The sequence below is a fragment of the Osmerus eperlanus genome, chromosome 22 (genome assembly GCF_963692335.1).
Source record: "Osmerus eperlanus chromosome 22, fOsmEpe2.1, whole genome shotgun sequence".
In the NCBI taxonomy this organism is placed as follows: domain Eukaryota; kingdom Metazoa; phylum Chordata; class Actinopteri; order Osmeriformes; family Osmeridae; genus Osmerus; species Osmerus eperlanus.
Genome location: NC_085039.1, coordinates 11176871 through 11201346, shown reverse-complemented (window position 1 = coordinate 11201346; position 24476 = coordinate 11176871). Strand labels below are relative to the sequence as shown.

The 24476-nt window shown below is 45.2% G+C and overlaps 1 protein-coding gene across 1 annotated transcript in view; it reads right to left on the bottom strand.

The window, feature by feature from the left end:
• Positions 1-5677: 5677 nt before the first annotated feature.
• Positions 5678-24476, bottom strand: part of LOC134009189 (VPS10 domain-containing receptor SorCS3-like) — a 71955-nt gene continuing 53156 nt past the window's right edge. The window contains exons 16-26 of the mRNA XM_062448914.1: positions 23073-23186; positions 22296-22467; positions 18402-18588; positions 16642-16775; positions 16258-16381; positions 15831-15943; positions 12239-12370; positions 11911-12010; positions 9453-9558; positions 8491-8651; positions 5678-8025 (exon numbers count right to left, since the gene is read on the bottom strand). Coding sequence (XP_062304898.1) covers positions 7967-8025; positions 8491-8651; positions 9453-9558; positions 11911-12010; positions 12239-12370; positions 15831-15943; positions 16258-16381; positions 16642-16775; positions 18402-18588; positions 22296-22467; positions 23073-23186 — 1402 coding nt within the window. The 3' untranslated portion in view covers positions 5678-7966. The remainder of the gene's footprint in view (positions 8026-8490; positions 8652-9452; positions 9559-11910; positions 12011-12238; positions 12371-15830; positions 15944-16257; positions 16382-16641; positions 16776-18401; positions 18589-22295; positions 22468-23072; positions 23187-24476) is intronic.

Below are 24476 nucleotides of genomic sequence, written 5' to 3'. Positions count from 1 at the left end.
GACCTTTTGACCCCTGTGCCTGTGAGGACTGCTACACACTCTCTGCCGTTTCCTGTTCCGTTAAACTCGTCATTCCAAGCCCATTTTAGATTAATTTTAGCATCGCACTGTCTTCTGCCAATAGCACAAGTGTTCAGATAAATTCCCACTACCCATGGCCTAAAAGCATATTATCTGCTAGCTTTGCGATACATTTCATCACACAAGATGGGGGAATTCATACATCACAGTCTGAATGTGTTTTGTCGGCGAGGTTTGTTTACATGTACCGTGGAGTTTGCATTATAACTGGGAACATGATGAAACTTGGAAAACAGAGATAGAGGAGGGAAAGATTTATCAGGTCGATTGGAGTTATATGTCGGATTGCGATCGACAGACATGGTGCCTCTCGCTCAACTACATGATTTGCGTCAGATAACAGCTCTGGGAAGATGTAGCTTGCATGACAACTGAGTACACATCAATGACTTCCCCTCAGTATCACCCGTGTTTAGAAAAGCCTTCTCAAAATGAATGAAGACACCTATTTTCCCGAAAAATATTTACCCTAAATATGGTACAATGATAAATATTCAGTCTTTGAATTATGACAAATAGCCTTAGGGTGTGTTGTGGTAACTGATCAAAAATGCCTGTTTCTCTGACAGCTCCATTTCAACATAAGGTAGATAATGCATATTTATAATTTCCATCTGCTGAGAGTGTGCAATCATAAATAAAACAAACATGATATTGCCTATTTTTAAGCAATCGTTGTTTCGCGACAGTCTATGAATGTTCAAATGTTGATTGAACAAATATCTTTGGGACCTTAAAGGGATCATAGAATGATTTTATAGGGTATTTCACACTGTTCCTTAAGGTCTCCAAATAGGGCATGTAACATTGGAGCAAAGACGCAACATGGTCAACAGCACCCATTAGCTGTAATACTAGTGTAATACTTGCACTTCAGTGTCGTAGCCTAAGAATAACTTTGTATTAGGTTTGTTTTTAGAATTGTAAGCAACATAACAGTTATTAATTTGCTGTATGTCAAATTTGGGGCGTGACAAAGGCACAGACCAGAGCCAAATAAGGTACAGCCACCGAGTTGACGTCAACTCTGTGTTTCTTTGGGAATCACCCGTTTTACAGCGGCAGTTTCAAATTGTGAGATTTGCATAGGAAAGAGGTGTCAATGGTCTCTGTCTGTCCATTTTACCCACCGAACTGTCTTTATTCAACTATGACATGGTAAACTCGGTTTTGCATTCTATGACCCCTTTAAGGTGTCGTCAGGACAACGTTACATGTCATGTGTAACGCTGTGTTTTCTCTCGATCATTCTGGAACAAGAGGATTTATTAGTAGAATATGAAATGAATCATATTAAAAACTCATAGGACAGCATTCTCACAGACAGGTGCTGTCCTGCATGGCGTACATGGTTGTCGACTCAAAGAGATCTTTGTTCGATTTCACAGAGCCACACGTGACACCTTCTACAAGGATCTTTTGAGATTCATCCTTTCTGCTCAGGTCTGTAGTTTCAAATATCTTCTTGTAGTTTGAGACATCCCCTTTATTCATCTCCCCGAGGTCGACGGTGCCAACCCCCTCCTTCTTCTCCTCTCTAATGCTCTCCAGGGGTTGGCTTTCAAAAAGCCACTTTTGGTGTCTAACATCCCCCTTCTCTTCTTCCTGGGCTACCATTTTTTGTAGTTTACCCAGCGTTATGTTTTCTCTCGATCATTCTGGAACAAGAGGACTTATTAGTAGAATATGAAATGCATCATATTAAAAACTCACAGGACAGCATTCTCACAGACAGGTTTCAGAGATAAAACCCATTTTTGTGTGTATGGTATCAAAGCTTTTCCACCATGAAAGCATGTCAGCTACCCCCTCCCCTCTCTTCTCCTCTGCTTGCCTCAAGGTGCAGTGCACTCTCTGAATGAGACCCATTTGATTGAGCTACATGCCTCTGTTTATGCAGTGCACTCAAATATGATTTTGTGGTAGATTGAATAAATGGATTATTATCATTTTACCAGCAGTCTGTGTAAGCCTTGGATAGCTAATGACCTCCTTTCCTTTCTCAGTCCTGTGGGATAGGAAACAAGAGAGTGCTCAATCTCCTAGCTCTCTCTGGAACGAGAAGAAAGACCATAACAAAGACCCAGTCAATAACTTATGCTAATGCTGAAGCTTTTTGTTTCCTGTATTTTGCTAGTTGCTAAATAGTATGACAAAACACATGTTGTGCAGACTACAAAATGACCCTGCTGGTAAAATACATATTTTTATAAACAAAGCTTGTTCGAGTATCTGCAAACCTTGCAATGGGGATACTTTGGTGAACATGACTATTACAGAGGCCTGATTATTATGTTTAGTGTGCATGTTAACAGCATGCTAATACCTTAACAATACAAGTAGTGAGTTCTCATGATCATTATTTATGTACTACAACCTGTCCTCAAACAACAGTCTGGTTCTCTCCATGTCTCAAGTAAATATGTTGACACATGAACATTGTGTGCGCCAGCAGCCAAACTGCATATGATATGAATGTCCGTGTTGACGTACTCGGGAGGGATGGTAAACATGTTTGTTTCACAGATAGCCTACACATGTCATGTGTCCACTTGTATATAACCACAGGAAAAAAGGAAGCTCTCCCCCAAAAACATGAACGGCTACAAATGACTACATGCTCTTATGGTTCTTCCCTTTGGCACTTATTTTGGTTGTCCACAATATGTGCTTCGTGTTTTAGCTACCCGCAATGTTTTTGGGGCTATCTTGTTGTTATTATCAGTGACCTATGCACTTTGTAAAGCTCTCTCTTGGAAGTCGCTTTGGATAAAAGCGTCTGCTAAATGAATACATGTAAATGTAAATGACATCCATCTGAATGCTTTTCATTATTCCGCCCACAAGTGTCATTAAAACCCATTTCCTGTACCCTGGGCGGTCTTCGGACATGTTGGATCAACAGTTAGCACACTCCTTCTGTACTCACGAAACAACATCAGCGTTTCCAGCAGTGTCACAACTCTTAACGCCATCCCGCCTCAGCGTAATGCACCGCTCTGCCTCTCAGTCACTCCCCACATGGGTCTATCAGTGAGCCTTGCCAAGGGTTAGAGTATGTGTTTGGGTTTCCAACAGACCTGTATTACATTGGGCCGGGCTCCCAAGGTGAAAGGGAGAGACAGGACCTGAGATTAATCTAACCCTTGGTATAATGAGGCCGCTCTCAGTCTTCCCTCGCGAATAAAGACAAATGGCTCTTGTTTGTGCCAGACTCGCCATCGAGCAGATCCATCTCGTGTCCTGAGTCCCATCTGCCACGGCCGCCGTACTGCAAGAAAATGAAATGAGCTGTAATCGAAGGAGGCGCCTATTAACTGACAGTACTTTCTTAGTCTGGCGAAGGCAATCCCATAGGCATGGAGTCAGGGGGAGGAGGGGGAGGAGGGATTGTCTGAAATGACAATGCTGTCGTGTTTCCTGACAATGGTCTTTTATCAGGCACGGCAAACATTCTGCCAGCAATCACTTTTCTTCTCACTGATTCTAAAGAAGTGCAGGGGAGAGGACATCAACAAACACATACTCATTTGGTTCGTTGTTGATGGGCTGGGATGGGTGTGTGGTGGGATTTCTATTGAAGTAAAATACATCAGCTTTGTAAGAATGTACTTGTCAGGGTCCAAAGAGAGTAGAAGGAACAGATCAAGAGTGGGTGTGCCATCCCATAATACGATGAAGTCATGCTGTCACCATGGTGATAATTAAATTGGTCCTTGAGGGAATACCTCTCATCTTAGACATTAAGTAAAGTGGTGTACAAACACAATGATATGTATGTATGTATGTATGTATGTATATGTACTATGTATGATTATCAGAAGTAGTTGCTCTGTTAGCCATAAAAACCATAGACCGCACATATCACTGACCAAAACCTACAGTAAATGAGTCTCTCTGGCTGTAAGATTGCAGCTGCCTTGTTAATGACAACAGCATCACTAGGGACACACCCAGCCCTTTAATGGGGTCCTGGACTGGTTATGTATTCTGAACAGGGCTCGGTGTAGACAGAGGGACAACAAACTTCCTTCCAGCCCTCTGATGTGAGCAGTCTCTGCAGGAACAACGGCTCATCTGAGCCGTCACACACATGGCTGTGCAGAACACAGCCCCTCCCATCCAGGCACTGCTTGGCACCTAGTCGGCACCGCTGGGCTGCTGCCTTGGAGGTCGGGGCGGCGATGGTGGGGCATCCCACCTCGTCTGAACCATCATGGCAATGAGATCCAAGGTGGTCTCTCTCTCTCTCTCTCTCTCTCTCTCACCAACACAGTGTTGGGGACAGTGTTGGCTACACTCTGGCTCCGGGCTACGTTGCTGAATACTCTGTGTTTAGCCCGAAGCTGCTTTAATGGATCGGGACTCTTTTAGTCACTGTACACTTTCAGGAGGTCGGGTGAAGTGATGTTTTTGCTCGCTAACAACTGTAGGAGACAGAAGTGGGGGGCAACGGGCGTTTCAGAGTAAATGTGTGAGAGATATGCATCGATTTTCAACTCTTGGAGAACGTTGGCCTTTTAGGGGATTTAATTATGGAGAAACACACACACACTAACACAGTACGGAGAATAACCTAAATTCCCAGCTCCCAGAGTTAAGGTACAAAGACAAAAGTGCTTTGATGTACAAAAATACATTTATTTGAAACAATTTCAAAATGACAGTTTCTTTACTGTAGAAATATTGAAATAAAGATGAAACAGAACATTACAGATGATGCATGCATTTGTAGCTTTTGTGCGATGAAGAGTATTACAACGGTTTGCCCTTGAAAACAACGTAGATACAAAGACTTATTAATCGCTTCTTTAAAGTCTTGATATTTAATAATAATTCAGATATAAACGATTCCATTGATAAACAAGGAATTCACACATCATATAAAATGTTGTGAAACCATCAAAACAAGTTCAGATGGGGAGCGTTAAAATAACAAAAGCTACATAAGCTGAAATGAGAATAACATGAAATCTATTCAAATAAAACAACTCATGGATCGAAATCTCTATCCTTTATCTTTTCTTATAACCAGTGCTTTCAGAATTAAAACCCTTATTTCAGTGGGGGGTTTAACTCAAGGTTGTCTGAAGGAATATCACAGCACATGATCAATGTCAGAACATGCAGACGCATGGTTCTTAGCTTAGCGACAGGAGCTGCAAGGCATTATGGGATGGATGTAAATGTTCTCCCGGTATAATGGTCTTACATTCATCTCTGCTCAAAAGGCCTGGCGAAGAAATGTAAGAGTTATAGATGTAGATGAACTCTGATTGACCTTAGACAGGGCTTTTCTCTGGCTCCATGGTTACGCCCGTGGCAAAAAATTACAAAAGGACGACATACTAATGTCTCCTTATCTGTGTCTGCCGCTAATCCTGTTCCGCTAATAAGTGGAAGAACAAAGCTGGTGTGACACTGCGAACATCAAGATGAGTTGTAAACAAAAGCAGAAGGGGATAGAGTGGAGGACATGATGCAATTATCAGCCAACAAAACAAAAAGGCTTTGGTATTTTCTGTTAGCGTTGAGGAGTCAGATAGCTGAGCGGTTAGGGAATCAGGCTAGTAATCCGAAGGTTGCCAGTTCGATTCCCGGTCATGCCAACTGACGTTGTGTCCTTGGGCAAGGCACTTCACCCTACTTGCCTCGGGGGAATGTCCCTGTACTTACTGTAAGTCGCTCTGGATAAGAGCGTCTGCTAAATGATTAAATGTAGGACAGGAATCAAACTCTCTGGGTGAGAGAGAGTCTGCCAGGCTTTGTTGTATCACAAACGAAATATCCGGACAGGTATCGTGGTTTCAGCAGGACCTCGACGCAACTTACGGCTCTACATTCACACAGAGTGCAGTGGGATATTCTTTGCTAAATGGCTGCTCACTCTCTCGTACCGCATTCTCTCAGTATCCCTCCTGACAGTCCTTCTATCCATCCCCTGAGGCTGCACTTACGTGCTGACTTCAGCACAGGATTGTGGGATATCGCGACATGGGGTATTTCGCTGCTTAACCATCCACCTCTCTGCTGCTTATCGTAAGACTGGCTACACCTGCTGAAAAGGAGACCAACCCTCACATTGGGGCTCAGAGCGACTGGCTGGCAGTATTTTTTCCCTGCTTTTAGGGAATGGGGATTTTAGGAATTGAAGCTGCACAGCAATGAAGAACACCATGTCCTATTTTGCCAGGGGAGTGTAGCTGAAACATGACTGAACACTTGCAAGTGAAATGAACGTTACAATGAGGACACACAGCAGCTGTTCTGCCATGTGAGGGTTATATGTATTCATTTAGCATGCACTTTTATCCAAACATCTTACAATGGGGGATTTGAACTTGCAACCTCTTGATTTCAGGTCAAACGCTCTACCTATGAGCTATACACATCCCTTCACGTCAATGTTCTGAGTATACACACCATTTTTGAATCTTTTTCTTTTCATTTCCTTTATTTATTTTTTGCAGATGAATTGCCAACCGGCACATTTGTTTTTTTGTATGCTGTTATATCATCAGATCAGTGGCACTACAGTTGACCCTGGAAGTTTGTTTGTTTGTTTGTTTGACATATAATATGTTTGAAGCCTCCAAATTGTGACTGGTAGGTAACCAGGGAACTCTATGAGAGTTAATACTTTAACAGAGATAAAAATACTCCATGAGCTGATGCAAACGGAATACAGGATGCAGGGAACAAACAGACCAAAAGATACTTGTCCCTCTTACTGACGCGTACAAGTACGATGTCGTCGTAAACGTCCCTCCTCATTCACTGAAAGTGGCAGAACCACTCTGGTAGTTGATCAGTATATCATAACAGGCATTTCGAGAAATTCTCCCATCAGGGTTATTCGAACCTCTAAACATTCAAAGGGCAAAAAACTGAAATACTCCCATGATGTTTGGTGGTAAATATTCCTTTACACACAGGGTTTAACTATTGCGATGCATCTCTTTCTGTCTCATCAACAGTGTCTAATTCAATTTTGATAAATATATTTGTATTTAGTTATGTATTCACAAATGTCTGCATTTCAAAGTAGACAAACCCTTTGTGACATATTCTGCTATAAATTAACGCCATGAAAGATTGAGAAAATCTGTACTGGATGTAAAAATGATTAGAGCTCTTTTGATGAATGAATAGAAAATAACTATTTACAACACTTTATCTACAACACAGAAATTGTGTCCTCGATAAGAACATGCACAAGTCAAGGACCACGTAAAAACAAATAAAGTTTTTTAAGTAATATCTGGCTTTTTAAACACACGCTCCATAAAACTGACACCAAATCACGTCGGCTCCTCTGTCTCTGTGTTGTACTTTTACTACAAGCATGTGAAATCAAGTATACATACAGTATAGTATATACAGAGAAAACAGAACTAAAGATAATATTGTACATTTCGATAATATTCCCTGTTTGATTATAGACTCAGACATGATGGTCTATATACATAGACTCAAACGGTACCTTTTTGAAAAACTTGCAACAAATTGTACATAACCTTCCTGTAAGGGTTGATAAAAGACAAGAACTCCGAAAATGAAGGCGAGAAAAAAAAACAGATAATTGCTTTTGCAAACCAAATTATGCATGTGGCTCGTACTTCCGCAAAACTAAATTTTTACGTTTTTGTGTGTAATTACAACTATCTCAGAGTAAATTTAGGTTCACCGCATGGATGCTATTGAACAAGACACCCATGCAAAACTGTACAAATGAGCTTGTTTAGAAAAACTATTAACATCGACTGTGTTTGGAAAATTACAAAAAGAAAAGAAAAGCAAAAGAGAGAAAGAGAAAGCGAGAAAGAAGGTCACCCCCTAAAATGGCAACACTTCTTCTCTGTACATGTTGTCACGTTCCTTTGCTTTACACACTGGTACAGTTTGGAATCTCTCTTGTGCTCTCGTAGGCGTTCCCAACTCCCCCTGCGGGACAGGAAAAACATCAATGCAGTAAGATTCAATTGTAACTTGTTTAACTGCATGCTCTTATGGTTCTTCCCTTTGGCACTTATTTGGTTTTCCACAATGTATGCTTCATGTTTTGGCTGCTCGCAATGTTTGGGGCTATCTCGTTGTTATGATCAGTGACCTATGCTCTTTTGTAAAGCTCTCTCTTGGAAGTTGCTTTGGATAAAAGCGTCTGCTAAATGCATAAATGTAAATGTAAGAGTTATTTCCGCCGCCACACTGTGCTTTACAACTTGCTCAGCAACTAAACATATTCGAGATGGTGTGCCATGTGGTCATTACTGAAGGGGGATTCAAAACCACATCTTGGTAGAACATTTGAAGTTGTTTAATGTTCGGGAAATTAGTAGTTGACTCGTTAAGGTTGCTTGTTGTTTTTTGGGGAATGGCAAAGAAAAGTTAGTTAGAAACTTGACTTACGTTTGACCCTTGCGTCTAGATCTTTCTCCATGAGTTCCTTGGCCGTCGAGAACTCGCTCAGGGTGATTTTAGGCGTGCTGTCGTTCTGACCGACTGAGCCAATCATCTCCTGCTCCTTCTCCTGGTTCACCTCCGCATAAATGTTAATCCAGGGGATTTTTCTATGAAGTGAATAGAAACCAATCTTGTCTTTCAGGCTACAGGAGGATGGTGAGATGCATATCATATCCGATGTAGTTTGTAAATCAAACTTAATTTTGTTGTGAAACTATAATAAAATGCATTAAATGAGTTGGTCTCAGTTTGAGGCTAGCCAGACTGGAACATGCTGTTTTCTCAACATGTTCCAGAAGGTATTTGCTGCAACTTCTCAATAATACATTAAATGATACAAAAAAGTAGTTTTCAGAGAATATAAGTCTATTCACCATTTTATTTATGATAGGAAATATGTGTCTTTTTTCAGCTGATCTCCAATTTATTTCAAATAGCTGAAAATGTTGTTAATCTAATTGTTTTGCCTTGCCAACTGTGACATTTCATCCTCTCCAGGACTAATGGGAAAATTCCCATATTCATAATTGATGATAATGTTGCCATTTCCCAGACTTTTTTCACAAGAATTATTTTGAGGCGATATAAATTTTTCAGTACCTTGCAGCTGATGCACAGGAACAGCATACTAACCAATTTAATGATCGCTTTTCTGAACATTTCATCACTAGGTTCACACATGTGCCTTGTGCATTCTGATCATGATTAAAATCTGTTTTGCGACGTCTATGTGAAAATGCGAAATTAATATTTCAAAAACAAGTCATTTGTCTGTCATTGATTGATACAGACCAGAGAACAAGTGGCAAATTAATATTCAACAACCGGTTATCGCAATGTTGCAGATATAAGATATAAGACGATTACATATGTGCTGGACAACCAGACACAATCATGCAGGGCACTACCTCTTGAACTTGTAGATCAGAAAGACAGCAAGCCCCAGGAAGACCACAGACAGCAGCATCAGCATGGCAGAGCTGCTGTGTCTGGGGCTGGAATCCACCAAGGGTGCTGTGGAAGAACAGTCTGGTTCAGAACAGTCTGGTTCAGAACAGTCTGGTTCAGAATAGTCTGGTTCAGAATAGTCTGGTTCAGAACAGTCTGGTTCAGAACAGTCTGGTTCAGAATAGTCTGGTTGAGAATAGTCTGGTTCAGAACAGTCTGGTTCAGAACAGTCTGGTTCAGAATAGTCTGGTTGAGAATAGTCTGGTTCCGAACAGTCTGGTTCAGAACAGTCTGGTTCAGAACAGTCTGTTTCAGAATAGTCTGGATCAGAACAGTCTGGTTCAGAACAGTGCTCAACATTCCACACATGTACGCTGTATCCGTTATGACTACACAACTCTACACAATCCCAGGGATGTTCAAGGTGTTCGAAATGGATGTATGTATCCATATGTAATACATCATTTCAGTGAGAAAAAAACATTGTGAAGTCTTGATATTCTAAGAGATTATGGTGTTTTTTGCACAATATATTGTTGAATGCAGACCATTCCTTGGCGCTTACCGCTGTGATACTGGTAGAACTGTGCACTTCTAGTTCTCAGTCATCTGTTGAGGCTACTACAGGGTTTACACTGTTTGTATGTCACTTTGCATAAAGGGACCTGCTATACATGAAGTTTTGTAAATGGAATGCTTACAAAACCTCTTTATTTTCAAATACTATTCTCAGTGGAACTAGTTCAATTCAAGTTGTATTCTCGGCTAACGAAAAGGTTGACAATGTAGCAACAAATGCTTTGTTTCAGGATCATACAGTGTTCAACAACATGACGTTAAGTCAAGCAATGTTGTGACCTAATCCAAAAAAAACTTTCCATAACAACAGCTCGTACACCTTCTTAAGGATTTAATCTCTGTTTATCTACAAGGCTGGCTCTCCAACAGTATGTCTGTTTTAATGGAAGACTCCAAAAAGCAAATATATCCCGAGATGAACAGATATAGCTACAATATGGACAATGAATAGATTCGGAGGAGAACCTGCCTTGCTTTTTAATATATCCAAAATCTTTTAAGACCGTTGCAGCATGAAATTGCTTTTCCTAATGGTTGGGTTTATAAACTAAAAGCCACCTGTTTAAAGCAAGCAAAGGCAATAATAATATTCAAAGAAGAAAGGTAAACACTATTATGGTAAAAGAAGCACTCTATTTTAAACAACCAGTACTATCCCACGCTACCAGTAGAAACAAAAAGTACTTAACAAAGTACATTTCTTGCTTCAAAATCATTGAAGATAGCTGGCACACACTGTATTTTCTACTTTCTACTTATTATATTTCTCCAGGACCAGCTTCACAGTTTTAGGAGGGAGCCTTGGTGACGCTTGTGACCTTTACTGAAGCACCTTGAAGGCTATTCAGACCTTTTCCAGGCTGGAGTTTGAAGAGAGATGCAGCTCAGCGCCTGCAAATACACACAGTGCTGTATGCAGCGCTTGAGAACACACCCAGACAGTGGCTATACCTAGCGCTTAGAGCCAGAGACAGCAAAATCTAGGCTATGTTCTCCCAGGGATTGGAAGCCTAATGGATACTGCCAAGGCTATACACTAAGACCTGTCAACTTTTCAACTCTACTACCTCGGCCAGAAACCAATGACCAAACCAATGACCAAACCTCCTTCTCTGCCCTTTCAAAGATTCAGCCATGACAAGTCGTAGTTTGGTGGAAAATATACCTCTATTCACAAAGTAGTCGTTATGGGGAAAACATAAAAATCAAGGCAATGGTTCAAGCTGTGAATTGATTAAATACTCTCAACAAGGAGCATTTTCCATTACAAGTGAGAGCTTTAGTTGTTTTTGAGATCTCTGAAAACTTCTTCAATTTCAGCCCAAAGTAGTAATTTATTCATCCAGTATGGAGACAGCTCTCAAATGACACCGCTATGTCGTTTTTTTTTCCGGGCTATTCAGAATTCTGCACAGAGATGTTTTTAACCAAACCTCCTTTTTTCTCAAGGACTAAATAATCAACATAATTATCCTCAGTCTAACACTCATTTTGTGGTTGGATGGCTGTAAAAGGCACCGAACAGATGTTTGCCTCTTCAGAGCAGATATAAAAGATCCCTAGTCTCAAGGAGCACCACTTAAAAAGAAACCCCTTCCTTCACTCCCAAATGTTCCTGGGCTCAAGACAGTGGCAGTCTCGCATGAAATTTAATTGCCAGGCAAAAGTTAATTTAATCAAAAAGTGATCACCACAGTAAAGGTTTTTAGTAAACCGACTTGTTAACAAATGGTGCCGAAACACATTAGAAAAATGGAAGCAGAGTTAATATATAGCCTAGAAAAATATGTTATTATATTATAATATATTCATAGAGAAAAGCAGAAATGTGGCACTTACCCAATGTTAACTGTGTGATGTAAACTATAACTCTCGCTCCTGGCTTCAGCTCAAACTCCACCAGGTTTTGATTGAGAGCACTGACAAGAATTTCAGATATCTGTTTAAAAGAATAAGATAATCATTACAGAGTCAAAAGTATTCTATTATACACTGTTTTATAATACACTATTTCACTTATACTATAGTACACCTATTCCACAATTCTGCTTCAGATCACAGCTCAATTCCAGAAGGCAATTTCTATTTTTGCACTCATTCCGAATATAATTAAATGCAAAATTTGACAAAACAAAATTAACGGGCGCGGCGATAAAATGCTTGTTACCTTCTCCAGCTCCTCCTCGCTCTTTTTCCTGCTCTCTGATTGGTTCTTCTGTGGCAACAGGAAGAGCTCGGCCGCTGTGGGAACCCCGGGGAACACTGCCACCAGCAGCTGCTCCTCCGGGAACTCTGACACCTGGGACAGGGGACGACCATTTACATTTAGTCATTTAGCAGACGCTCTTATCCAGAGCAACTTACAGTAAGTACAGGGACATTCCCCCCGAGGCAAGTAGGGTGAAGTGCCTTGCCCAAGGACACAACGTCTTTTGACAAGGCCGGGAATCAAACCAGCGACCTTCTGATTACTAGCCCAATTCTCTAACCGTTCAGCCACCTGACTCACTACACCTGACACGACCAGAGAGAAGGTAGCAGCGATGCCAGGGGGGCTCCGTACAGAGGGACAGTGTTGGCACGGCAACATATACAGGCAGATGTTTGACACAGTGACATATGTTGATGTTGACGCAGTGACATATATGATGTTAGAAACGATGACATATTGGTAGTCGATTGTTTTGTTTATTGTTGGTTAGAAATGTGGGGACCAACAAACCTTATATTTTTCATGCGCCTTAATCGCTTAGACATTTACTCATGTTACGTGTATGTGACTGATTCCACACTTAAGTACACTTAACAGGTCTGTCTTATATCAATCCAAACCCGTCTACTTTTTAGAAAGGGTCCATTTTCCATTGTGATGGGGAAAATGCCTTCTCTCTTTGCATTCCAAACGACCACTATCAAACCGTTTTCTTAATGACCGTTAACCTCTTCAGACACCCCAAGCTGCCAGGGTTCCAGCCCCACCACCAGTCTCCATGTTAGAGCCTCTGATGTTTTCACGTCTCTACGGCAACGCGGACATCGCACTGGGTACACTCGAAGCGAATAAATGATCATGCCCAGAAATCACTTTATGAGAAAGCAAAAGTAGGGGGGTGAGTAAAGAGCGGGGGAAGGAGGAGTAGGAACAAGCAGGGAGCCATTCGTGGGCAGAGAGAAAGGAGGAGGAGGAGGGGGAGGAGGAGGGATGGAAGAAAGGGGAAGGAGGGGGAGTGGAGGTGGTGGAGGAAGGGGGAGAAAGAGGCGACAGCCCCCTTCGAAAATCAATACACTCAGACCATGTTTGTTCTCATTGCAATCATTCATTACTTTAAAAAGCCTTCTGGCTGGCTGCTTGAGAGCGTCGGGTTTAATGCCCTCCAAACTCATTGCTGGATTGAATAATCTAATTGGGGTTAGCCGGGGGTAGCAGGTGAGTCGGTGATGGGGTGGAAACTGGCAACACTTGAGGGGCAGTTCTATGGGCATATGTGAAGCCCTCTGTGACATGCTTGCGTGTAAAAAGGGCTATACAAATAAATTTGATTTGATTTGAACACTTCTGAAGTCTTCTGCACACTTTAGGTTCTCTCGGTTTCATATTTAAAGTGAATGGGGCTTTGGAGTCTCCTAGCAATCTGACTGCACGGCAAAACTCAAATAATCAGTGAAACTGAGCATCTTTGCAGTAAACACCCGACTTTCGAAGACGGATATTTTCATTTCTGTCATGATATGGGGTATTTTATCTTCGCCTGAACTTTCCCTGATGCAATTTTCAAACATCACACCTGACAAAACAGGGTAACATGATCGAGGATAAAGGAACTGAGTCATGCTAATCTTGTAGCAAGGACATAAGAAGTTCACAGGTCTCTCTCAAATGTACACTTCTGTGTGGAGGGTGGCGGATGGCCACACTGAGATTGACTGAGACTGCATTAACTACCAAGAGAAACAGTATGTGTGTGTGTATGGGGGGGGGAGCGCGTGAACTTACAAAATTACATGGAGTTGCTGCAAGTTACAGTCTTGAGTTGGTTTGAAAGGACTGTCTTTTCACACAGAGGTAGGAGTCACATGCACACCCACCTACATTCTACACACACACGCACGCACACACACACACACACACACACACACACACACACACACACACACACACACACACACACACACACACACACACACACACACACACACACACACACAGAGAGGAGAAACAAATCAGTAAAGTTCCATTCAGAGCTCTGTCTGGGTTCAGCCAGGACGAAGAGAGTGGCTCTGACCATTTAGTATTCATCATCTGCGATGGAGGGACACCACAGCTAAATGGACCTTGACTTTAATTGTAAAGGAAAGCCCCACTCATCTTTCCTGTTTTGTTGTCCGAGAGCTGCTCAAACGCCTTCATATCGCAGCCTTTTGTTTTCGAAATGAACCGGAATTTTAAAATGCGACCTCGCGGAATGAATGGATTCGACGTGGGTCCTTCAGAGAAAACACTGGCTGTCATCTACAGCAAAGGTTGAAAAGGGGTTTCAACACGAGGACGCCTGAGAGAGAACAGAAACCGGAACGTGGTGACATATGAACTAGTGATCAGACAAGGCAGTAGGCAGAACAAGGGAGCGAAGTGGAGAGGGAGGAGGTTTTTCCTACGATGCCCTTGCAGAGCTACAGGAACATGCTGGGCCATCGTTTCAGGCAAACCAGAAGCGGTCGTTCTATGCGAGGCATGTGTGGCAGGGCTGAGCTTTTTGTCACAGAAATGTGGTCGGCACGCGATGAATAGCTCAGGTTTCTTCATCGCAGGACCCTGACCCTGTACGTGTAACCCTGTATGCAAAGCCTTGGACTTCAGCTCCCCCGCTCAACATGCTATGGATATGAGAGAAAATGACCGTGCGCTAAATGCTAGCAGCAGAAGGCGGGGGCTGGATGCTGGTATGTGAGCCCACGTGTCGCAGACCGGGACAGTCATCCTCCTGCACACACACACACACACACACAGACACAACAATACCCCCCCCACACACACACACAGACACAACAATACCCCCCCCCCTCCCCAACACACACATGTGCACGCACACAAACCCAAACAACACCCACTGTCCACACACACAATGCCACCGCAGACAGGATCCCATTCCCAGTTAATTCGGTGAGCATATCATTGTGGACTTGTGAAAATAAGGCATTAGTGCTCATCAGTCTGTCTCTGGGGAGGGAGAGAGGGAGGGAGGGGGCGCACCTGTGTGATAACGAATCACAGGACAGCCTGAGGGCGAACTCCGCATGGAGAGGAGCGGAGTAGCGAGCGGAGAGAAATAAAACGAGGGGGGGGGAGAGAGACGGGAAAGAGAGAGAGGCAGCAGGAGAGAGAGAGGGGGGGAGGGGGGAAAGAGAGAGAGAGGCTGCAGGAGAGAGAGAGGGGGAGGAGCGAAGAGAGACGGGAAAGAGAGAGAGAGAGCGGGAGAGGCAGCAGGAGAGAGAGAGGGGGGGAGAGAGACGGGAAAGAGAGAGAGAGAGCGGGAGAGGCAGCAGGAGAGAGAGAGAGAGAGGGGGGAGTGGCGGGGGAGCAGACTTAAAGTGTCTGGGAGAATGAAGGAGGGGGGGGACTGGGAGGGGAAAGAGAGAGCTGAGAGATTGAGAGACACAGATAGAAAGAGTGACAGCAAGAGAGAGTAAAATATACAGGAACAGAGATGGAGAAAGTGGCGGAGAGAGGGAGAGAGAGAGAAATAACTAAATTCACTTACTTGGAGCAGAGCCTTTTTAATTACTCTCCCCACATCCTGTCTCCACTCGCCGATGTCAGGGTTGTACTCGTCCAGATTAGGGGAGAAAGATAAAAGCAGCGATTTGAAGAACTCTGTCAAGGAGAGGCGAGGGAGAGCCACCCATTAAGTCAGTCTGACACACAGGAAAGTTCTTCTCAACTAGCGTTTTTTTGTTGTTGCCCACAGTCATTTACCTCTATTGTGGAACAATTCCTGTGAGACTTTAACTCAAGGCAGAAAACATCCGACAGTGATTATGACACGTTTACGAAGAGCTCTGACACACAGCCAGCCATACGGTAAAGCATTCACAACGGTCTCGACTTTGCGGCTTTCGTGATCAAACGGGGTCCAGGCTGTTTTTCCTAATTTCCTTGTACAGTGTGCTGGAAGTGGCGGTGGTCACCTTGGACTGCGATGGTCTTGCTGTCCTGCAGTATGGAGCTGGCAGACGACACCTGGACTGTGACCGTGTTCATCCCCTCGCTGGTGAAGGTGTACGAGATGCTTCCCTCAAGCGTTATCACAGGCTGCGGACCGCAAACGGGATTTAACAAGTCTCGATTCCCTTGTGATATCGATTCATAACAACCTTTTTTATAGCATTCGTAACATCAGATTAATTGCCGTCAATAACTGTATATCTAGAAAAGATGTACACTTTTTTTTTACAGCTTTTATAACAGCTTCTATTCACAGCCATGAATATTATCATCATCTTAAAAGAAGACTTTTCATACGACATTATGAGCGGTCTGGCACCGCAGGTAACCACCGTACATAACAGTACCTCGGTGTTGTTGCCCAGCCACCAGAAGAAGGTGATGGTTCGAGAGTGGCTTGGCCACACCACAGCGGTCAGGTTCACCTCCTTGTTCTTGATGACCACAAAGGGAGCCAGCAGCTGGACATTCTCCACGGGGCCTGACCACGAAAACAACCACAAAACACCGTTCAAACTCCAGAGTCCAAGAACATCCCAAAAAAAAAAAAAAAAACATTTGCTGGGAGGAAGTTGGCTAGACGGTGACCCGATTTGAGTTTGCCTCAACTGGGACGAGACGAAACGACAATTTCTAGTACGAATGCAAAAGCAGTGATTAACATCCCAACGTATTTATGCAATGTACGTCAAACAAAAGAAGTAGGCCACAGCACCTGTTACACATTGGTGACAACCGTCTCTCAAACAAAAGCTACATCGAGGTGATCATGTTCCTAGCGTGATAGCTGACTGAGTGATGTGTCAAGACTCCCCATAGAGAGAGAAATGGAGGCTGACAAAGCTATTGGTGGCATTACAGTAATCCCAAGGGTAAAGTTTCCCACAGCCGACAGATGTAAAACCATGTTTTTCTGGGCCAAACTTCGGTTAAAGGTTGTGTGACTCGACGGCCTGGCAAGGTTTCACCCTGGTTTTCCATAGCTCCAGTCCTCGTCTATCCTCTTCCACCGGAACTAAGCTTTATATCCGGGCTTTCTGATGTAGGTTCTGTTAGTCATTCCGTGTGTGTGTGGGGGTGTAGGAATGTGCGTGCTTATACGTGTGTGTCTGTGTGTGTTCTGTAAGCCTGTGTGTGCAAGTGTGGTGGGTCTGTGTGTGTGTGTGTGTGTGTGCGCGCGCGTGTTTTTCTGACTCATTTGGACAAGCTCTCTAAACTGTGTTTGGTGTTATAAATGTTCAGCTGGGAAATCGGGAGTCGTGTTTGGCACGGCAGTGACAGCCTCACCTGCACTCTCACTCTCTCTCTCCTCCAATACTTTCCAACACAAGAATAGCCTACCATGGTGAAAACTGCAAGCATCCCCACTATCAAAATATCAAAGTGCACTGATTGAAAGAAGCCTAGCGACAAGAGAAATAATTTAAATGGCACCTTACAAATTGAAAAAAAGTCTGGCTCTGGAAATCAAGAGACGAGAGGCCAATTCAACCACCGAGCCGCATAGATCTAAAGCGTAACTCCATGCAGGCTTTTTTAATACAGGGATGGATTTGGAGGTGTTATTAACGTGACACTTTTCCCGCTGGTTCATGACAAGCTGAAAGGAGAGTCAGTGTGTGTCAGTGTGGTGCTGCGTGTGGCTCGCGAGCAGGCAGGGGAAATGTGCTTCACCTTCAGATGACACTTTCCAGTGACAGTTCTGGGAGCGCGGCTAATTTGTTCAGATATGTCGTAGGGCTTAAATAATCTGCTTTGTCCGACCTAGATTCTAGGGTTTACACTAAGGGATAAATCTTAGTAAAACATGAATTGACATTTTGTGGTACAGTAACTGTCTAGCAAGCCCTTGAGTGCTTTCATACTGGAAAAGGAGTGTTGTCTCAGCAAGAAAGTAGGCTACGCGAGGTAAATGCCAAAAAATGCTTCTAGATTGCTTTTAGCCTATTATGCCATATCCATTGATGTTTTTGTGTTGATTTTTTGTTGTTGTTGCCACTAATAAACATCAAACAACAAATCAACACAGAGGAAGTGGGAATTGGATAAGTTACTCAACGGTAAAACATGACTGCAGATTTAACACCGTTTTAGAAGTGTGACATACAGGTGACGTGCAGGAAGAGGGTGGTGCTGTCGTAGCCCAGCGTGTTCTCCGCCAGGGCGGTGACACGGAATATCCCCGCCGTCTTGTACACGTGTCGGATCCCATCCTCGGTCCAGCTCAGGTTGGAGTAGGACACAGCCGTGCCGTCCCCAAAGTCCAGCTGGATGTTCGTCCTCATCGAGTCCCCCTGCGCAGAACCACACAACCCGGACCCAAAAAAACCCCCTACCATTAACGTGCGCTGTGGGGAACACACAACTGAAACGTTTTCAGACTTTCCAAACCTCGATAACAAACACATTGAAGCTCTCTACAAATAAACCAACGCAGCAGCCTGTGTGTTTCATTAGTTTGAACCTTTACAGCAACATTGAGCTGCTGCGATGTGCTGACCATAAAACAGATGCTAATTAAGGGGCTAGAGACCAAGGCGATGTTCAAAAAACCTCACAACAACTTTTCACCTTTGACTTGTCACTTGGCAATGCTAGCACGGCGCGGCGCATAGGAGGGAGCACGTCGTTTGGCTGTGTCCGTGCGTGTCTGTGCAATGGTTGCTGGTGTGAGCGTGGCTAGCGAGAGAGGGTCACGTCCCCAACCTCCGCCCACCAACCAGCGCCAGGTGCCTCTGCATAGGAGCGGGGGCAGGCAGGCCGAGCTAGCGTCGCTATTATGCTTGTCAACGGTCCAACAGCTGCTGTTGTGACCCTCCAGCATTAGCGTGCATCCTGGGCTGGGCGTGTTACACGACGCCGCCGGGAGAGCGTGGGGTCGGCCCGGGGGTGTGGGAGGGCTTGAGTGGGTGTGCGTACGTGTGGGGTCTGAGAGAGGAGGGAGGGTGAGAAAGATGGATAGAAAGAGACAGAGAGGCAAAATTGTAGGGAAAAAGATAGTGAGAGAGATCTACAGAGAACAAGAGAAAGAGAGAGAGAGAAAAGGAGAGAGAGAGAGAGCTTGATGAGACCATGAAAACGGTGAAGCCAAGGTTGCAATCAACAGACAGACAGTGGGGTGGCAGGTGCAAGAGTCAATGGACTGACTGACATTCTCACAAACACACACTGTCATCCTGTAGAGCATGCATGACGCACACCATCGGGACCACCAGCCAAAAGAGAGATTTGGAGATAACTGTGTGTGTGAGAGTCACTGCCTGTGTCTGCTCATACCGTCTGTGTGTGTGTGTCCTGCATGTGTAATGAGTCTGTGCCCCATTCCTGTGGGGTCTACACCTGGTGCTTCCATAGGATCAACACAACCACAAGTGTTGGTGGCTCCAGCTGTCCAAATCCGTGCCTGTACCCCCCCCCCCCCCTCGTCCCCCCCCCCCCCCTCTTGTCCCCCCCCGCCCCACAACCCTGCGAACGCCAGTTCCCAGTTTCCCTGTGGCACATTGTAACGCATTGCTTTTGGGATCTTCATTTGTAACACTGCATTAGCGCCGGGGCGGAGATTATGAGGGGGGGGGGGGGGAAGAACCACAATAACAAAATGCAAAAACCCCATTATTTGTCTGCTTTCTTCCCTTCTCTCACTCCCTGTTTTCCCTCCTTCCGTTTATCCCCTTGCTGGCTGTTTTGCTTCTTTCCAAGCTCTGTGGAGTGTGAAAACATGCAACACTTTTGTGCATGTGTGGCTGCTTCTCTGGGAATATTTCACGCCACTTTGCCTGGAAAATTAAAACCTGAAGCAAAAATCGAAAGGAGAAGAAGAAAAAAAAATTCCGGAGGCTTAAAAAAAAAGAAAAAAAGAATGGCAACAGTGGGTGTGTGTGTGTTGTCGCGGAGGAAGCCGTAATGGTGAGCGCGTCTTGGGCCAAAGCGCGAGGCTATTAGCACTCACCGGTGGCGTTCATGTCGCTCAGTCTTTTGTCCATGTCTGTTGTCTGCCCTCCGTCAGCTGTGATTCACCCTCCAGCACGTCAGGACAGCTAATCTGCCTGAGACGGACACGAGGCCCTGCTGGCTAAATGTCATCCTTTGTCTGGGTTTGTCTCTCAGGGAATTTGGGGAACCGAGCCCGTTCTGGCCTGGTTCTCTGGGCACCGGGCATCGGTGTTGTTTCCATGACAATAGAGCGTTTTGTGAGAAGCCTTGGCCGACACTGGACTGCTGTGCCGTCTGACACATGGAGTCGGCTGGTCCAGGTGAATGGCGACCCTGACCAAGCCCTGGAAGCTGGGGGGTTGGGGGCCAGGTGCTGGCCAGATATGACCTAGCCACCACATAAGAGGCCCGGAGACATAGGGACTGACACTGGAGGGGCTAAATACAGTGATGTCGTTTTGTCGGGGGTTTACAGTACTGACAGGGAGGGCAGATCGGGTGTCTTTGACGTTCCATCATCACCTGGAGTGTGGTTCATTATTCTGACTACGAGATCAGGTGAACAAAGGGGAACTGTACTTACAGACACAAAATGCCCAAATGTAATTGCGAAGGTTTTTTGGGGAGACGTAATTGGGGAGAAATGACCAACCTGTCTCATTCGTCATCCTTCGACCATTTTGCACGGCCCAATCCCAGACAAGGGGGTGAAAACTGTCTGCTTGCCGCTGCCGCCAAAAAAAAACAGTCTAATTATGCTAATCCTAGATTGGGAAAATCCAGGGTGAAATCTGGGCTACTTCTGATACAGAAACAACAAGCGATCATGTCCGGTCTTTCTGTTTTCAAAAGTGTCTTTTTCCCTGTCTCTCTCTCTTGGTTCCGCCCTCTCTCTACAGTACCTACAGCACATCAAATATTTAGGCTAATTTGCTCTCCCCAAGAAATACTGCCATCACAGGCCTCATGAATATAAATTAAAGTTTGAATTTGACAGGAGGATTTTCCCAAATGTGGAGGACCCGACGCTGTGAGAAATGGTCTTCCCAGTCTCCCTTTGCTCTTATCCCTCCCTCCCTCTAACCCTCCCTCACTCTCCCTCCCTCCCTCTAACCCTCCCTCCCTCCCACCCTCTCCCCCTCCCTCTCCCCCGCCCTCCCTCCCTCTCCCCCGCCCTCCCTCCCTCTCCCCCTCCCTCCCTCTTTCCCCTCTTGTAATAATAGACGCCGGCTTTGTTTCCCCCGACTCATCACAGTAGTAATATGACAACTGGGCCTGGGCGACCCCCGGGAGAGACACACTTACCTCCAAGCTGCAGCTGAGGGTAAACACCAACTGCCATCGTAGTCGTCGCTATCTCCGCCGCAGCTAGCTCCCTCCCTCCCTCCCTCCCGCTAATATCACTCGGAGTAGCGGAACCCGGGATCTAATGTGCACTCGTCTCGGGCCGGCGTCTGGGGAGTGGGCAGAAGCGAACGGATATACCCAGACCACGCTCTCACTCCCTGGAACAAGGTCTCAAGAGGTCTCGTCTTTCTCTTTCCCTCTCTCTCTCTCTCTCTCTCTCTCTCTCTCTCTCTCTCTCTCTCTCTCTCTCTCACTCTCTCTCTCTCTCTCTCTCTCTCTCTCTCTCTCTCACAGACACACTCATTTGATGTCTGTCTCGTCTCCTTATACTCCTCATTCTCTCAGTTCAGGGCCGTAGGGGGCGAGTGGCCTGAAGACTCTATCACACTTTGAAAATAGTTTTGTGGATTAGATTACTTCCCGTTTACGAGGCCGCCCCCCCGACTGCACGCCCCCGCGACTGCTAAAATTCTTCTCGACACCCGCTCTTGACGTGGACTACCGGAATGTTCCAACGCGCGACAACACGGTAGACCACACACACACACCGCCATAGAACCATTGGCCCCTCACGCATCGATACCAAGCACATCGATATTCATCCCGTGTGGCGTGCGGCATTAAAACAAAAATCTATGTCATTCATTATGCCGCAGCGGCGACCGGCATCCATTTCCTGTCTGAAGAGCTCCAGCGGGAGCCATTTTGGCTCGGTGCCCACCTCGTCCAGATGCACCAGGAAGGTGACGTTGGCACCCAGGCTGGTGGTGAGGACGCCCTCTCGGGTGGTCAGAGCCAGGCCTTTGGGGGCCCGGTTGGGGCACTGCTGCTTCCTGGCCGTGTACATGTCCTTCACCCCTTTGGTGCAGTTGTTGGAGACCACCTTTCGATACCTTCGAGAAAAAAAAAAGACACGTTTGGGAGAGGAGAGTCAGGGGTGGGGTTTGTGTTTGTGGCGGCTTCTCCTGTGTGGTGGTGGTGGTGTTTGTTGTGTGTGGGGAACTGAGAGGAAGGGTTGTGGTGAAGGTGACTCGCTGATGACAAAAGTGCATTTAGAGCGACTCAGAACAGAGAAGCTCCTGTTTAAAAGTACTAGTTCTCGGAATGTTGCCGGGTTTACACCCGATGTGGTCAAGATGAATCCTAATCAGTGTGTGCGTGTGTGTGCGTGTGTGTGCATGCGTGTGTGTGTGTGTGTGTGTGGGTGCGTGTGTGCGTGTTGGCTGCCAGTTGTTTGTTGCTCTCAGCAGTACAGTGTGTCACTCAGTATAGATCTTACGTCTGCTCTGTAACTCTGGCCAAAAAAAACACCATATCACTATTGACACCCAGAGCTGACACCCCAGGCCACCTCGCGGTGCTTAATCACAGCGGCAAGATGATATAGCACAGAGTTATCAATACAGCACGATAGACAGCGATACATTTACTCGGGAACAGGAAGTAGGCGACGATGAATCAGGAAAGGAGGTCAGGGAACTGCAGGAGGGACACTGACCCTGTGCTGTTGTAGTAGTTCTGCCCCTGGCTGCAGCTCCTGGACACGGACGCGGGATTGAACCAGAATGCCGGCCTGCAGTTCCCGTCTCCCCTCCGCTCGTAACCGTAATCGCTGCGGACAGAGACCCATGGTCACGGAGCACACATAGATCATGCGAAGGACATATCACAGCTCTCCTCCCCAACCATCTCCTTAACACTGGGACTGCATGGAACAGGCGTTGTTATTACATGTATGAGGGATGGGACGGGGGGGGGGATGGGACGGGGACGGGGACGGGGGTTGACAAACGCCCCTGATTAGAGAGAGGGGGGGGGTCATTATGTAGGGGTCTGCCGACTCCCACTTCCTCGGCCCCTGCCCAATCAGGAAGTGATTTACGTCACGGCGACAAACAGGTTAGGCAAGTGCCCATTGTAATAATGACTGTGACATTGATTTATCAATCAATTACAGAGCCTGGGGGGGGGGGGGGGGAGAGAAAAGAAAACACATCATCAACAACAAGAGTAGAGCCCGGTGGCTGAAGGACTAGCCTGGTCCCTTCATCGTTGGCCAGCCTCCCGAGCATTGACAAGCAGTCAAGTGAAATGGTGGCGTCCTGCTTGGTAAAGCTGACCGCTGAGCAGGTTTGAACTAGGTGTGATGAGAGTGAGGAGTTTACTTTTGAGAGCTGGTGAAAACTCTTGTGTCGTTTGATCGAATTTGTTGTCTTTTACCTGCAGGTGAACAGCGGCTACAGAATCGAATCTTATCTTTCCTACACGTGAATGCTGAACACATGTCCAGATTTGTTTATTTTGCATTCCCACTCAGTGTGAATACAAATGAACTGCTTTCCACATATAGACTGAAGTGCAGTATTGTTTTTCATTGACAGTCATTAGTCCACCCACAGCTGCTAACATGACCCTAGACCCTGTGTAATGAACTGTCAGGTCATTCCTGCCCAGCCTAAGGTGCAAACTTCAAAGTCAATTAAAGGTACAATAGGAAAAGAAATTCAGTTAACACAAGTTGTGTCCCCTATAAATATGTTGTGTAAGCTAATGATGTTAGAGTTCTTTAGCAATACAGACAGCTCAATGCCAGTGAAATGGCAATTTCTCTTTTTTAAAGCGACCCACAGCTTTCCAGCCAATTATGTGCCCCAATTCTGTTCCAGCCAATCGCCTTCGGTTAGGCTGGCTTTGCTACTTGGCTTATTGTGTGAAAACGCTGTCAATCAAACTGGAGGAAAGCATGGAAGTTCAAACAAGAACTGGACATGAAAACAAGAGTAAAATAAGAACCGCTTTTAACATGACGTTAACCGTCATCAACACGTTTCAACTGTAGAAACGGGGTGAGGGAGGGAACAAAAAAAGAGACAGGGAGAGTGAAGGGGCGAGAGAGATAGAC